Source organism: Arachis stenosperma, chromosome 3 (genome assembly GCF_014773155.1).
Source record: "Arachis stenosperma cultivar V10309 chromosome 3, arast.V10309.gnm1.PFL2, whole genome shotgun sequence".
Lineage (NCBI taxonomy): Eukaryota > Viridiplantae > Streptophyta > Magnoliopsida > Fabales > Fabaceae > Arachis > Arachis stenosperma.
Window position 1 is genome coordinate 21642389 of NC_080379.1, and position 15527 is coordinate 21657915.

At 33.7% G+C, this 15527-nt stretch overlaps 1 protein-coding gene across 1 annotated transcript; it reads right to left on the bottom strand.

The window, feature by feature from the left end:
• Positions 1–10719: 10719 nt before the first annotated feature.
• Positions 10720–15210, bottom strand: LOC130968250 (sulfite reductase [ferredoxin], chloroplastic). Its single transcript, XM_057893427.1, has 8 exons — positions 14736–15210; positions 13410–14189; positions 13027–13323; positions 12427–12624; positions 12045–12179; positions 11836–11952; positions 11566–11724; positions 10720–11432 (listed from the first exon to the last, which is right to left on the bottom strand). Exons 1-8 carry the CDS (start codon positions 14907–14909, stop codon positions 11226–11228), a joined length of 2067 nt encoding a protein of 688 aa, XP_057749410.1. The 5' UTR covers positions 14910–15210; the 3' UTR covers positions 10720–11225.
• Positions 15211–15527: the final 317 nt, after the last annotated feature.

The following is a 15527-nucleotide window of genomic DNA, read 5'->3' on the forward strand; positions in this document are numbered from 1 at the left end:
TTCTCTTCAAATTATTCCTTTTGAGTTTTCACACAGTTGCATATCCAAAACATGAACTTAAGATCTCTTATTGAGCTAACAAAGATCTCAAGATTTCAGAAATTTTATCATCACCTAACATCTATTCATGAAAACCTTTACCTGTCCAATATTTTAGTCTTGTGTGTGGGGATAATAAATTCATTATTTTTTTAAGACAGGGTAATAATAAACTTAGGTGATTGCTCCCATGTCCTAATATTTGAAAAAGTATGCAATATTTATATTATATGGACCGCTAATAAGTAATAATACACCAAGTGAAGAAATTAACATGAATTCATATGCTTAGTTGTCTAAATATTTTTTTGGCAATTGTACCCCTATTAAAAGCTAAATTTAAAATGAGCCTAAAGAAGTTAATTAAAAAATTAAAATATATCAAATTGTATATTAACTAATTTAAGAACAAATTTTTAAAATTAAAACCAAACCTAATGTTATCATTTGTCCAACAGAAAAAGCTTCTTTTTTCTTAGTCTTCTTTTTCATTGTTTACTGTTTAGACACACAAAAAAAAAAATCATCCCCAATTTTAAAATCTAAATTTATCTCCACTTCATTAAGCAACTCATAAAGAAAAGAAGCGAGGTTAGATTTTTTGTAGATGTAGACGCCATTAACACTTACAAATCTGGGAGTTTTGCAGCGTTGGGCAAAAAATGGGTGATGAGGTTCTTTGGCAATCAAAGAAGCAAGAAGAATAGTGGGTAAGCGGGTGGAAGATCCAAGCCTTTTGACGGTAGTATGCAATGGTCGTGATGGTTGTGCCAAGTGGAAGAGTTGAATGAGATTGGTGTTGGGAGTGAACACAATCAACACATGATGATGAGGTTTGAAGATGAACCATAGGAAATATGGAGATAAGTTGTATGATTATTCTTGGATTTCAAATTAAGGATAAATGAATGCAATTAGGGTTAGTTTTAATTTTAAATTTTATTTAACAAATAAAATTTAATTTTTTATTAATATATAACTTACAATTTGCTTATATTTTAAATAAACATGTAATTAAATTATTTAGACACATTTTTAAATTTAGTTTTTGATGGACATAATTACAAAAAATAAAAAGGTTTAGACAACTAAGTACGGATATTGGTAGTGCAGTTTGGTTCGATTTTAAAATAAAAGTCATCCAATTTAATTTTATATTAATAGTATAGTTCAATTTAGTTCAGTTTTTTAGTGACCATCTCAACCAAATCAAATCAATTAAATTCGATTCGAACTTTATTTGGTTTTTCAATTAATTCAACCAAAAGCTTGTTCTATTATTTCATAAAGTCTTAACATAAAATTATACAACACAATAACAAACAAAATAGTCTTGACACAATGAGGTTCAATGACCGAAAAATTACAATAAGACAATTATTGTCATAAAAAGTTTAATAGTCAACACAAAATCATATAACTATTTTTTCTTAAGACAAATTAGCAAAGATAAATGCTATGGTGTCTATGACATTGTGCCTAATTTATTAAGATAATATTTAATAAATTTTAAATATTTTATTTTTACTTTATATATTTTATTTCTTACTTATAAAAGCAAGTTTCGCAAGTAGGTACCACAATAAAAGGTTCCATAAAATTTACCATTAGCAAAAGTTCAACAAATTAAAATCATTCACAATTTTGCAAAAACAGTAGAGATAGAACAATAACCAATCTAACTAAGAAAAAATCAAGAAGAAAACAAAAAGCAAGAAGAGATTGAATAAAAAATAGAACCAAACTGCATTAGAAAGAACAAATAAATTAGAACAAAAATAAATCAGAATAGAACAAATTCAACAAAATCAAAACCAAAAATGCTAGTTAATTTCAGCTGTTGCATTTCTTCCACCTTTTACCTCCTTTTCCAAAATGTTTTTTTCAAATGTGCTAGTTGATTTCAAGCTCTGAAATAGTAAATTCATTCAAAACAATGAAATTATAACAGAATCATAAAAATCTTCAAAATTCAAAATGAAAACAATAAATTATGATCAAGGAAATAGAATCATAAAAACATAAATTAAAAAATCAAAATTATAACAACAAATTTATAAACAGAACATCAAAAATTAGAATCATAGAAACAAAAAATTAAAACAGAATTAAAAAAACAAAAGTAAAAATCCTAATAGACACAACAAAAAATAAATAGAGCAAAAGAATAATTAGAACAAAAATCAAATCCTAAATTAGTGAATACCTGACTCAGAGGCTCTATTCTTGAGGACGACAGCATGGAAGACGATGGTGCCTGCCAATGCGTGGAGGAGACGACGGCTGTTGTGCGTGGAGACAATAGGCAACTCCTGGTATGTCAAGAGACACGGCGTGGAGGAGACAACAAGGGAAGCGTGATGAGGAGAGGGAAGCGCGACGACCGATGAGGAAGGGAGGGAGAGAAAGGACCGCGACGAGGACACCGGTGCTGTAACAGGTAGGAGGAGGAATTCGACGCTGTGGAGGGTGGGAGGACGAGTTTGGCATTGTGAAATTTTGAGTGTGTTCTTACTTCTCTTTAGTCTAGATACAAGCTTACTTTAAGAGATTCAAAAATCAAAGAGAGTGGTTCATACAAAAGCCAATTTCTATTTTGTACGAGTGTTTAATTTCAAAAGTGTGATGAGTTAGAGTGCACCTGATTCCCTTTGACTAGGTTAGGTTAGCACCTAGGTGAGTTACTAAACTTGGGATAGCTTAGGTGAGTTACATGAGTGTGAGTCTTTTGGAATTTGTGATTGTAATACGGATTGATAATAGTAAAAATTCTACCATTGTTGTGGCGGAGACTGGATGTAGGTCATATTTCACTTCGTATTGTAAAAATTACTTGTCATTGTTGATTACATCATATAATATCCTTACTATCAGAATGTCACGCTTTCAGCTGTGCCACTCTAATGGCGAGGAGTGTTACGACGACTTTAAATATACTTATTAATAAAATAAGAGACTTTAACTCTCAAAATCGTATTGCTATTTTCTTTGAAAAACAAAAAGTTCTTCTTCACTTTTTACAAACATACATATATAAAAAAAACTTCTCATTCAAGTAACTTACAAATATTATAAACATACATATCATTACAATTCCTATCCCTCTTTGCAGAAACATAATAATAACAAAGGCGAGGTAAAAACTATAACTAATATATCGAAACAAAAATAGCACAGCTAAGAGCTCAGCAAAAACTTCATAAGCTTCCTCGTTTGTCCTGAAAAGAGAAGTCTGTAGGGGGTGAGAACATCGTCCTCGCAGGTTCTCAATAGAGGGTTTAAGAATTGTCATAAGAGAACACGTATAAAAAGAAGAATGGATTTCAAAAACAATGATCTTCGTTCGTCTTATGAATCTTTTTAAAAGCACGACATTTTCTTATCCAAAATTAACATTCTTGTCAAGCTTTATAAGAATTCCAAATCAATTATCTTTCCATAATATTCCAATACACATCACAGTATCAAGCCAACCAAACTTACCAATCCCGATCTCTGGCCTAATTATCATCGAATCTCGGCCCCCGACCCAACATATAATCAATCCCGGTCTCCGCCCCAACATACAAGCAAACCACGGCATATGCCCCAACATACAAGCAAACCATGGCCTCCAGCCTAACATGCAAGCAAACCACCATATTTCCAAACCAACAGTCACAATCACAAGTAATAAATTTCAAATACAATCAAGAGTAAGCATGGCAATTAGTAGTTAAACAGAAATATTCACATAGACAAACCAAATATAATATGCACACCCAAATAATGTTATATAGATACATATGATGCATGTCTGTCTTACTAGCTATGAGCTCATGTGTCGATTATATTACCAGTGTAACACCCTACTATTCATGGCCTTATGCTTCAGTCATAATTCAATTATAGTTTGGTGCTACGACTCAAGTTGGAATATAAATATTTATATATATAGAAAGGAATATTATACTAGAAGCCTGTGAAAAGATTTAAAACTCGAATGAAAGACAATTTGCCAATCGTTTACACTCGATATTAAACATAAGCGCGTCTAGAATGTAGATAATCAAAAGCTCGATATATATATATATATATATATATATATATAGATTTAGACTGGCTAGAGTTACAACAGTAAAACAGCTAGATAGACATAACCTAACTCTCCAAAATACATCATAAGCCTCTAAAGGCAGGTCTTTAAAATAAGAGTATAATATAAGAGTTTCCAAAAGAAGGAGAGAGTTTAAAATTAAAGTAGAATAAAGATCTTCTTCGTTGTCCTTCCAGATAAACCTCCCGCTCACTGAGAAACGCCAAGACCTGCATCTGAAATGTAATCATTTCCGAAACATTTGAGAACATCATCCCTTACGGGGTTCTCAGCAGGGCAATAATTCCAAATAGATACTATGTAAAATCATATGAACCCATTAGGCAATCCTAATTTCCAATCACACAAGTCCAAGCCTAGGGTTCTTACTAATCCGATTCAAGATAAATAAGCTAAATTTCAATTATATTAGTGGTCTTTAAATCTCAATTTTTCCTTATATAAGTCATCATCTCTCTCAATAACATAGATACCCAACTAATTTAATAATCCAATATTAAAATTTAGTTTCAAGATTGTTAATTCATTCTCAATCTTTCCATAATTCTCAAATCATCATCTCTCATCAAGAACAACCCTCAGCGTCACCACCATCAGTATAAAGGATCTCTCAGTTATGCAAATACATAGGTAGAGCAATTAGATCAAATAGCAGATAGATACAGTTATTCAAATAGACAAACCAAATACAAGATGCACACCCAAACAAATACACAAAAATATAAATGATGCATGCATGTCTTATGGCCAATGAGCTCATCTGTCGGTTATACAGCCAAACCTGACATGTCCGGTAGCTAACCCTGGACAGTTCCTCGGTGCGCGTATTCCCAAAGCTTGTATTCATATTCATTGATCAATATCCATTGGGGGGTTTATTCGGGAAGATATAAGTGTCTGGCCACATCTTGCGACAGAGGATTAACAGTCTCAATTCCATCCTGGACAGAAGCTCAAATACCAACTGGGAGCAAGCAGAACAAAACCACAAACCTTGCATCTACCCCAGAAGCTTGATAATCAATCAAACTCATTTTCATTATCCTCTCGAATCAACTCAATCTCGTCAATCAATCATATAATCTCATTCTCATTGTCCTCTCGAATCAACTCAATCTCGTCATTCTCTCGAATCATCTCATTTCATCACTCAATCATATTAACTCAATCTCATTATGCTCTCGAATCATTACATTAATCCACATCTCTTCAATTTACTGACTCAACTCATTAGGTTCCATACTTATCCTCTCAACCCTCTATTACACCGGTTCTAGACTCATAACAGGGTTTACAGAAGTTTCGGAGGCTAAAGGAATGGTTAAAAAGCTTAAAAAGACAGTTTTGCAAATTTGGAGGTCTGGCGTACGCATGCATGTGGCTTACGTACGCAAGGGTTGAAAATTTCAGTGTCGCGTATGCGAGCCCTTGTCCGCGTACGCGAGCGCTGAAAACAACAGCTTTCCCTGGCATCACGTGCCATGTCTGCGTACACGAGTATGCAATTTTGACACTCCCGCATATGCATGCCCCCTTTCACGTACGCGAGTGTTGCAGAATTGCAAAAAGCTATCAAGTAAAAAATTCAGTTTTTAAACCGAATTTTTAAACTCGCGTATCTTTTTCTACAAAATTTATTTTTCAACCATTCTTGAACCATTGGAAAGATCATTGAATAAATTTTCATAAAAATTTACTTTCATTAATTTTTGAACTCTGAGGGCCAAGTTACGACCCGCTAAAGTTGGCTAAAAATATGTTTTTACCAATTTCTCAAAACTCCTCAATTTTATCAATTTTCAATTCAATTCAATCATAAAACCATTCCAAAACCTCTCAAATACACCCCAAACACTTATTTAACAATTCTCAACCACTCAAAGCCTACTTCAAATCATTCCCATTTTATTTAACACACTTTGTCTAATTCCTCATATTCATCAATAACACACAACATTCATATATCCAGTTTTCAAACCAATCAATAATAAATTCTCTCGTTCTCATACAAATATTCACAACATTTACCTCAACTTACTACATAGGGTTTTTCTCACCCTATCACAACCTCTGACCCAATTTACACATACTACAATATTCATACATTAAATTCTCAATTTAAAACATCAACATACATATTCATTCTCAAGCAACATAACACCAACATATTTCACAATATCCAATTACAATCATATCACATAGCACTTCTTATTTCATCTAATACTCATTATTTTTACTCTCAATTTCATGCTAAAATGCATCAACCAACACAATACTCATACTAACCATTATTCAAACATATCAACCATTAATTTTGTTCAGCATATCCTAGGGGCAAGTAACCTAGACTTTCACATACCCTTATATAATGCCTACTCAAAACTACCACCCGTATCTTAATGTCACAATTCTAAGTTTCCAAGCTTTCCTTTTAAAGGTTCCACCAAGCCAAGCTTCCAATTACTCAATCTAACATCATATTATATGATTTAAGACAATATTAAAAATTAGGGATTTTATAAATTGATTAACCAAGAGAAAAAATGGTCCCTTACCTTTATCCACTGAAATTAGTGATGAGTATCACCAAGAATATAATTTAGAGGACCCCTATAACATCAAAATCACTAAAAATTCTCAACACCCAAACTAAAAATAAAATTTCAAATGTAAATGAGAAACTGGGACTAAGATTTCGAGTCACTCACCAAACTATCTAGACAAAATTGAAGAGGAGGAGACAAATTTTGCGTAGCTACAAACGACTCGTCAATCGGAGCTCCATAGCAAAAGTTATGGAGATTTGAAGGTGAGGGTGGTTAGGGTTTCCCTCTCTTTTCTCTTGTCCGCCTCCCTCACTCTCTCAATGTGAAACTTTAGAATTTTGTGAAGTAATGGAGGGTTATATGTGTGAGTTTGGATCCACTTTGGCCCAGTTCACTTGTTTTAACCCGTTAACCTAATTTTGGACAAAAATCTTTAAGATAAGAGTTTTAATTCGCACCCTAAATATTTTTATTTTCCTAAATTATAAACATTAATTCTCTAATTTTTTTCGCTGTCATTTAATTTATTTATTAGTTGTTAATTAATTATTTAGTATTTTGCGAAATTTTATAGCCAGAATCTGACACATTCAATAGCTAATCCAGACATAGAATACCACATCACGGAGCAAGTAGGACTAAACTGCAACCCTTGCATCTTACCCGTTTAATCAGGAGCAAGTGGGATAAATCTCAACCCTTGCATCTTACCCATGCAAGTGTTTACAATCTCAACCCGAAACAAGTTGGACAAAACCACAACCCTTACATCTTACCCAAGTGTTTCAAATTTCAATTTAGAACAAGTGGGATAAAACCACAATCCTTGCATCGTACCCAGATGTTTCAAGACTTTATCTCATTCAATCATAATCACAATTCAAATCCATAAATTTTACCAATCACATCATCAATCATAATCTCATCGTTAACATAATCAAAATCAAGCATAATCAATATCATAACCAACCCCATAATACCATGTAATCTCATCAAACATAACCCAATCAGAATCAAAAGTAATTTCAACTCCTTTCTCGAATTTCAGGCCTTTCAAAGTCTAAGAACTCATTATATTTCACCCATTGGATCTAAATACTTTAAATTCACTAATTTTTTTCAAAATATAACCTCTTTAATTAATCTTAATCAAACTAAACCCCTTTTCAAATTAACCAAGCTTTTCAGGAACTAACTTCTCTTTATTTTTGCTTAAAACGCCCCAAAACATAAATCCTTTCCAAAGTTAACCAAACCAAAATAAGTTAAATTTCCAATTCATTTTCAGTACTTTAGTTTTCTCAAAAATTACTCAAAAACATAGTCTTTTTAATCAAACAAACACATTTTATTTCACCGATCAATTCCAATGATTTAAATTCATTTAAATGCTTATAAAAATTTTGGTAGCATCTCCTCTAAAATTCAGACGTTTGTTGTCCTTTAATGGTCCCAATTAAACTATTCCTCAATCCTTTCCAACGAGTTCAAAATCAAATTATTCTCCAATAAAACACAAAATTCAGATTTCCAAATATCAAATTATTTTCAACGTCAAACTATTTCTGCATACTAAATCATTTTCCAATATCAAACCATTTTAAAATTAACTAATTTCAATTATCATATCCTTTCCAAATCTCAAATCATTTTCAAATACCACTTAACTTCCAATAAATCAAGAAAACCGATTCAATTAGGATTTCTAGCATTTGATACTTTCCAATCAACTTACAAAAACATACTTTATCAAACCAATTTCAATCCAACGCCAAATCAAAGAATCAACATAACAAAATTACAACAACCAATCAATTAACCGGATTATTCAACCTTCTCAAATAATCAATATACCCATCAAGCAAACAACTTCATTAATCCAAAATAGCTCAGTTTAATCCATAAGACTGACAAAATCATAAAATACATTTTTTGCATTAATATCGATTTATAACAATTCTTGAAAATAAAATGAGTTTTAAGAAAAATCCATACCTCGAATAGTCAAAACCCAAACGCTATAAAACGCGTCAAAACCTATCTTGCTCCTGACCCGCAACAGCGGTAGTTTCAATTGCGACATGCAATAACCGAAACTCAACCCTACGTTATCAAAACTTCAGAATCTTAAAAACCCATAATAGAATACTAAATCTCAAGGGTTTCGGAACAAAAATGCTTACCGTAACTAAGGAAGAACAACTGAATCAGACAACAGCAACTCCGGCCGTGACTCTGTTAATTTTATTTTTTTATTTAACTTTTGCATTTGTTTAAGGATCCCCACTTTACTTTCTCTGCTCACTTTAAACTAGATTTTTTTTTTACTTAGTGAAGAAAAGAGTGGAGACAATCAAACACTTTAGTTATTTTGTACTTTGTATTTTCCAAGTATACCTTTCTAATTTCTATATAGTTTTTTTGTTTATATTTTTTTAGATTTCCAACTTGGGTCATAAACTTTACCACTTTTAGTATATTAAGCTTTTAACTGAAATGTCTTACTTGCATGATAGGTGGTTGATGAAACAAATTTTTCATTGACTGGAGGATTTTGATTATATACAAGAAATGTATGTAACAACAGGGTTGTATTGAATTTCTATGGTATTTAGATTTTGATTCATAGAAGAAATATAGTTTCAATTCGATTCATATCGGTCTTCTTCATCATTTGCAAGTAGCCCACCGAGTAGGTGTCATCAAGTTCTACCTCAAAAAATCGGGTTCTCTTGGACAACCAATCTCATTTAAAGACTCACCTGAACGGGAAGGCACTGATGTTGAAGTTAAAGTTGATGAAGAAGGAGGAGATACTATCAATGTTGCAACCTCGCTTCATTTTCGCTTTCTGAGCCCAATTGCGGTTCCTTGGCATCTCCATATGATTCACCGTTCTTCTTCATAAGATCGTATGCGCTTCTGTTGCGTTGTGAGATTTGAATGTTACCATAAAGAACGAAAGGAAATACTTTGATGATCTTATTAAGAGTTCAATTGGTTATGCCTTACATGCCATTGCAAGTCTCAAAACAACTTCCTTTATCCTTGTTCAATAATAAGTGTATTTGTATCCTTAAAAGCAAAATTGGAAATTATGATTTTTTTACTTCAAGAAAATTGCATCCCTAAATCAGAACTTGTGGTTTATTAGCATGTATTGTATTTTGGCTCCTTTGTTTTTTGTGTTTTGGTTTAACTTCTACCATACCAACTAGCTACTTTTAATTTGTTGTGGAGGATATATGTATTTCTGATGTTGACTTCTTTCAATGGACTAATATTTTGTAGCATATTTGTAGTATATAACTGAATATTATGCGTGTGATGACTTTATTCCCTTTTGGTGATACTATTGTTTCGTAAGAACAGATGCTAGAAACTTATTTTCGAATATCATTTTACATAATCTTCTTATGACAGGAAGTTAGAAATTTTTCTAGAGCAAATAAATTTATGCGGTGAAAAAAAGCTTTTGTGGTCCAGTGCATTTGCACGAACCAAACGTAGTAAATATTGTATTTGGAAGCGGAGGCATAGCTGAAGTGCACTTGGTTCGACTTTCGAAATTGGTTATAACTCGGTGAAGAATGAACTCATTGTGTGTGAGTGCATGACCAAAAAGATTCTTACACTATCAATCTATAAGGTTGTGGAGGTCGTCTAACAAAACAAACCTCGTTGTGAAAAAAGAAAGGGAAAAGGATTAATTTAATTATATATTTTTCAAACAAAATTATTCCTAAAAATAAATGGCATGGTATTGTGATGTAGGAAGAGCAAAACTGCAAAAGCCAGCAAGGCAGGGAAGCTAATAAAAATCAGCCTCCAATTTGTTGAACATTATTTGCTTATGGCAAACTAGAGATAAAACCTAACTAGAACTGATCAGTTCACTAGTCTACTTAAACAAATGTGTAAGAGTTCGAATTATGTATGTGCCCAATACATTAGCCAACTTATATATCAGCTAATTTCTCTTTATATATACATAGTACACAATTAGTTTGGATTGTAATTAGCGATTATGGCAATGAGAACAAAAAACACTTTAGTATACAATTTTCCTTCATGTCAAATATTTCACTAAGAATTTCTTTACACTATCCTAGATCACGGGAATGTAATGAATCCCCCCATGGTTATCATACGGCTTGAGACACATGATCATATTCAGTTAATAATCTCCGTGTAGTGTAAACTAAGCATGTTATTACAATGAACACAATGAGCTTGAGTGAAGCTAAAGATTGAACAAACTATCTCACCTAGAAAAGACAAATGTGAACAAGAAAAGAGTTGTCTACAACCCAAAATTTGATACAAAAACTTATTGTATTTATGGAAGGCAAAGCATACAATAAAAGATGATGCATCCAAAGTTTCTACATCAAAAGCTTTTTACCGTCGAAATTAATCAAAATCCAAACATGAATTTCATCCAGCCCTAGGGTTACCACCATTACAGCAGAGTAACAATCAGTCACCTGTCCACCATTCGCAAAATTGCACAAGTCTTTCCTTGGCCAGGTTAGTCGACGAGCTCATTCACTTTTTCCGTTTTGGTTGGAAGCAACAAAATTGCGGATAACTTCCATGGCCAACTGATGAGCAGTCTTATTTTGAAGCTTTGCTAACCCATCCATTGCTTCGTATGTCTCCTTGTCAGCGAAGAGCCTAAGGTTGTGTCGTGTTGGTGCCACTACTGGACCTTCCCATTTCTCGACATATTCTTTAAGCTTCTCAAATCCCTAGACAAAGAAAATGGTGTCACTTTGGCTAAACCCTACCTCTAAGCATAACAATCATTTGAAGATTAAAACAAAAGAAAACAAAAAAAAAGTGCAAAGATGCAAACAGAAAAAGCACAATTTCAAAACTCACGATGCGGGCAGTGAATTCGCCAAATGATTCTTTAGACTGGCGCTTTTGCTTCCAATAATAAAACAAAGGCTCCAAAACTTTTTCAAGGTCATGAACCTTCACCTTGTCCATGAAACTTTGAGCTAATGATGTTTGATTCTTGTTTCCTCCAAGCCAAATCTGTACCAGAAACGGGAAGAAAAACAAAGGTTAACAATGTTAACATGCTTACGTAATATGATAGTGTTTGCAAATTTCTGAAAGCCGTGATTGAAACCCTAAGTAGCATACCTGATAGCTGTTTGGACCATCACCAACCAGTCCAAGTTCGGCCATGTATGGCCTAGCACAACCATTAGGGCAGCCAGTTACCCTTACAACCACAGACTCGTTATACTTCAGACCAACCTGCACCACACAGTCAAAGATCGTTAAATTACAATAACTCATACTATTTTGAGATCTTGATGAAAAAATATGACTTTCATTTGCCGCAATACCTTCTCGAACATGGTTCGAATCCGCTTAAGAATGTCTGGTATCCCTCGTTCAGCTTCAGTAATTGCCAGTGGACATAGTGGGAAAGCAGGGCATGCCATTGCCGTTAGATTGAGGGGGTCTACAAATCTAGGTTGCTGTACATGGAAAAACAGGTCATTATAGGCCAATAATGGAAAAATCTATAAACTGGAAAACAGGAAGGAGACCAGATAAAGGAAAAGATAAAATGAAGAAATTTAAAGAGTATCCCATACCCTACTAATTATTAATTATGACCTCAAATGAATCGCAAGGTATAGTTCTTAAGCAACGTCAAATGGGATGTGTTTGCTAACAAATTTAGTTCAACAAAGAAAACAATAAGCTGTAGACAAATCTCACCAGAAGACCAACTTGAGCAAGAGTTGTTGTGATGGGACGCTTCCATGCAGCACGTATATCAGTCAAGATGATGTTCTGATTTGGAGTGATCCGGACATTCAAATTATACTTCTCAATAATCTCTCTCAGTGTTTTCTTCATCTTTCCACCAATGCGACCATTATCAACATGAAGACCATAAAATAAACTACCATCACCCTGGAAGATGGCAGCAAATAAGGTCACGTTGCATAATGGAATGGAACTATATTCAAGCCAAAGATGTATCACCAAAGAATGAGTCAACTAAAGATTGTTTAACCACATGAAAACAAGACATGGGTGTGTGAGAAAGAATTTATATACATATCTACAACTAAAGGAGGCAAGTAAAAAAAATCTACAAAGCACCATTTTTATCCAAAACAATTGTGTTTGTTACAAGATGCGATGCACAAAAGAAAACAAACTTCCATTGTATCTGCATCAGGTATTGGATCCATAACATAATTAAGCATGCCAAAATACTATCCACCATGTGCATCAGCAAGCTATAATATAAAGCATACCTACACGCATACATAAAGATATCAATATTAGTCATCCATATAGAGGCTTAACCTGTTCATGCCACCCAAGATAACTTTTGAATTCCCAATCTGGCAATTTTCGGAAAGGTTCGAATTTCTTGCCATAATATTGCTCGACAGCACTTCTAAACTTTTCAATGCCCCAAGAGCTGATCAAATATTTCATTCTACTGTACTTGCGGTCATCTCTTCTCCCATTTTCCCGTTGTGTAACAACAATTGCTTTCACTGCATACAAAATATCCTCTTTTGGAACATAACCCAATGGTTCAGCCAAGCGGGGGAAGGTGGTCTCCAACCTGTGTGTTCTTCCCATTCCACCACCAACCTGCATGAGAAAAAGATGCCATGCCAGTTAGAACAATGGCAGGTAAACATTCATTTAAGTATAACTGTTTTTTAAATCCAACTTACATATATGTTGAACCCTTGAGGTTCCCCATCATCATCAGTAACAACAACAACACCAATGTCATTTGTAAGAATATCCACTGAGTTATCAGTAGGCACGGTAACTGCAATTTTGAATTTCCTTGGCAAGAACTGAGTCCCATAGATTGGCTCAGGTGAATCTGGGAAGTTCGTGCCATGAGAATTGTCATTTCGTGCCTGAACTACTTCAGGAGGTTCTGATGTCACAAACTTTTCCCCGTCGACCCAAATATCATAATAGAATCCAGACTGAGGAGTCAGAAGTGCAGCTATGTTTTCCGCAGTTTGTTGAGCAAAGAGATAATCTTTTCTCAAAATTGGAGCAGCAGGAGCAAGGACATTTCTATTTAGGTCACCACATGCTCCAAGAGTCGAGCCCATATTATGGATAATGGTACTCATTACTGTTTTAAGGTTCTTCTTGAGCACACCATGGAGCTGAAATGTTTGTCTGGTGGTTAAACGAAGCGTACCAATTCCAAACTGATCAGCAAGATCATCCATGGTCAAGTAGAGTTGGTTTGGAACTTTCCCACAAGGGTTCTTCGTACGCAGCATAAACGAGTAGGATCTTGTACCACGCTCGTCTCTGTTGTACTGCTGATAACTACCATGAAACTTGATCAATTGTGTGGCTGCTTCATTGATGTTAGGGCTATCCGTTAACAGATCCTCATTAAGAGGATACCTTATGAAATTACTTTGTTCTTTGAATATCTCAACTTTGCTTCGCTTCTCAGTGGCAGTTTCAGGCTTCCCCGACTATAAACAAGTTACAAGCACAACAAGTACAGAAACTGATCACAACAATATTCCACAATCCATAGTCTAATAAACCAGATTCATCGAATGATCCTTTGTTTCTTCTTCCTAATATTGCCTATTACATGTTTTTTCAGTTGAAGTAACTATGTTCATCAAAACGACTTTGGTTACTATCTTACAAAGTAATAGAATTTCACAACAACAAAAGAAAAAAGGAGCAAAATGATTGACCAATATTGAACATATTAAACAAGATACTAATAATCCCATACCAAAAAAGCAGCAATAAATTCGGAATTGATTAGCTGAAACCTCCAGCTCTCCAAACATTAATTATATTCTAAAAAGAATCAAGTAAAAGAAAGCTAGATTCACCACAAATGCTACAGCTTTTTTTAATTAAAAAAAAAAAATTCATTCCCCATAATTTCTCAAGTTCCAGAGTGCAACAGTATAGCAAAAATGATTCTTTTGAAAAAAAATATAATAAACTTAAAGAAAAAAGAGGAACAGGTAAAGTAAAGCAAGGTATGAGAAACAAACCGTGGAAACAGCACGTATGAGGGAGAAAGAGCGAGCGGGAGAAGAGAGAGTGAGGGCATTGCGAGTGAGAGAAGAAGCATAAGCAGGCCTCAATCCATGGAAGGTGTGAATCTGAGACCTGTGGTGGTCATTGAGAGCCACCGAGGTTGCAGCTCCTTGAAACGCCGTCGTCATCACTCAAAACGAAGAAGGGAGAATCAGCAGAACGAAAAGGAAAGGGGAGGTAATAGTGTTGAGCAAGGTTCTGAAAATCAGACCAGTCACCGAACCGTTTTATAAACTAGTTCACTGGTCCAACCAGTTCAACTATGGTTCAACCGAAAAACATTTTATAATAAATAAATTATAAATAAACAGAATAAAAACATAATTATAATTTAATGTAAACTTTAAAATATCATCCAAATTAAAAAGTATTACATCAACTAAAATGTTATGAATTCATCCAAATACAAACTCAAAAGTGAAATAACAAAATTATAAAAAATGCTTCTTGATCGATACTATCTTTTATAACTAAAAATATATATAAATTATCAATCAGACACAAATTATACAAGGGAGTCGTGCACTGAACAAAGACAAGAACAATTATAAATTGATAACACAACAAGGTAACAAATTAACAAATTATAGCAAATTATAATAAAAAGAATGTGAACATGAACTAAAAATACAAGAACAAGACAATTAAAACACAGCAACAACACCACAAAACCAATAGGAACAATTAAAACACAGCAACAAAGTGAGAAATATCTGAAAATCACCATTGCTGAAAATAATAATTTG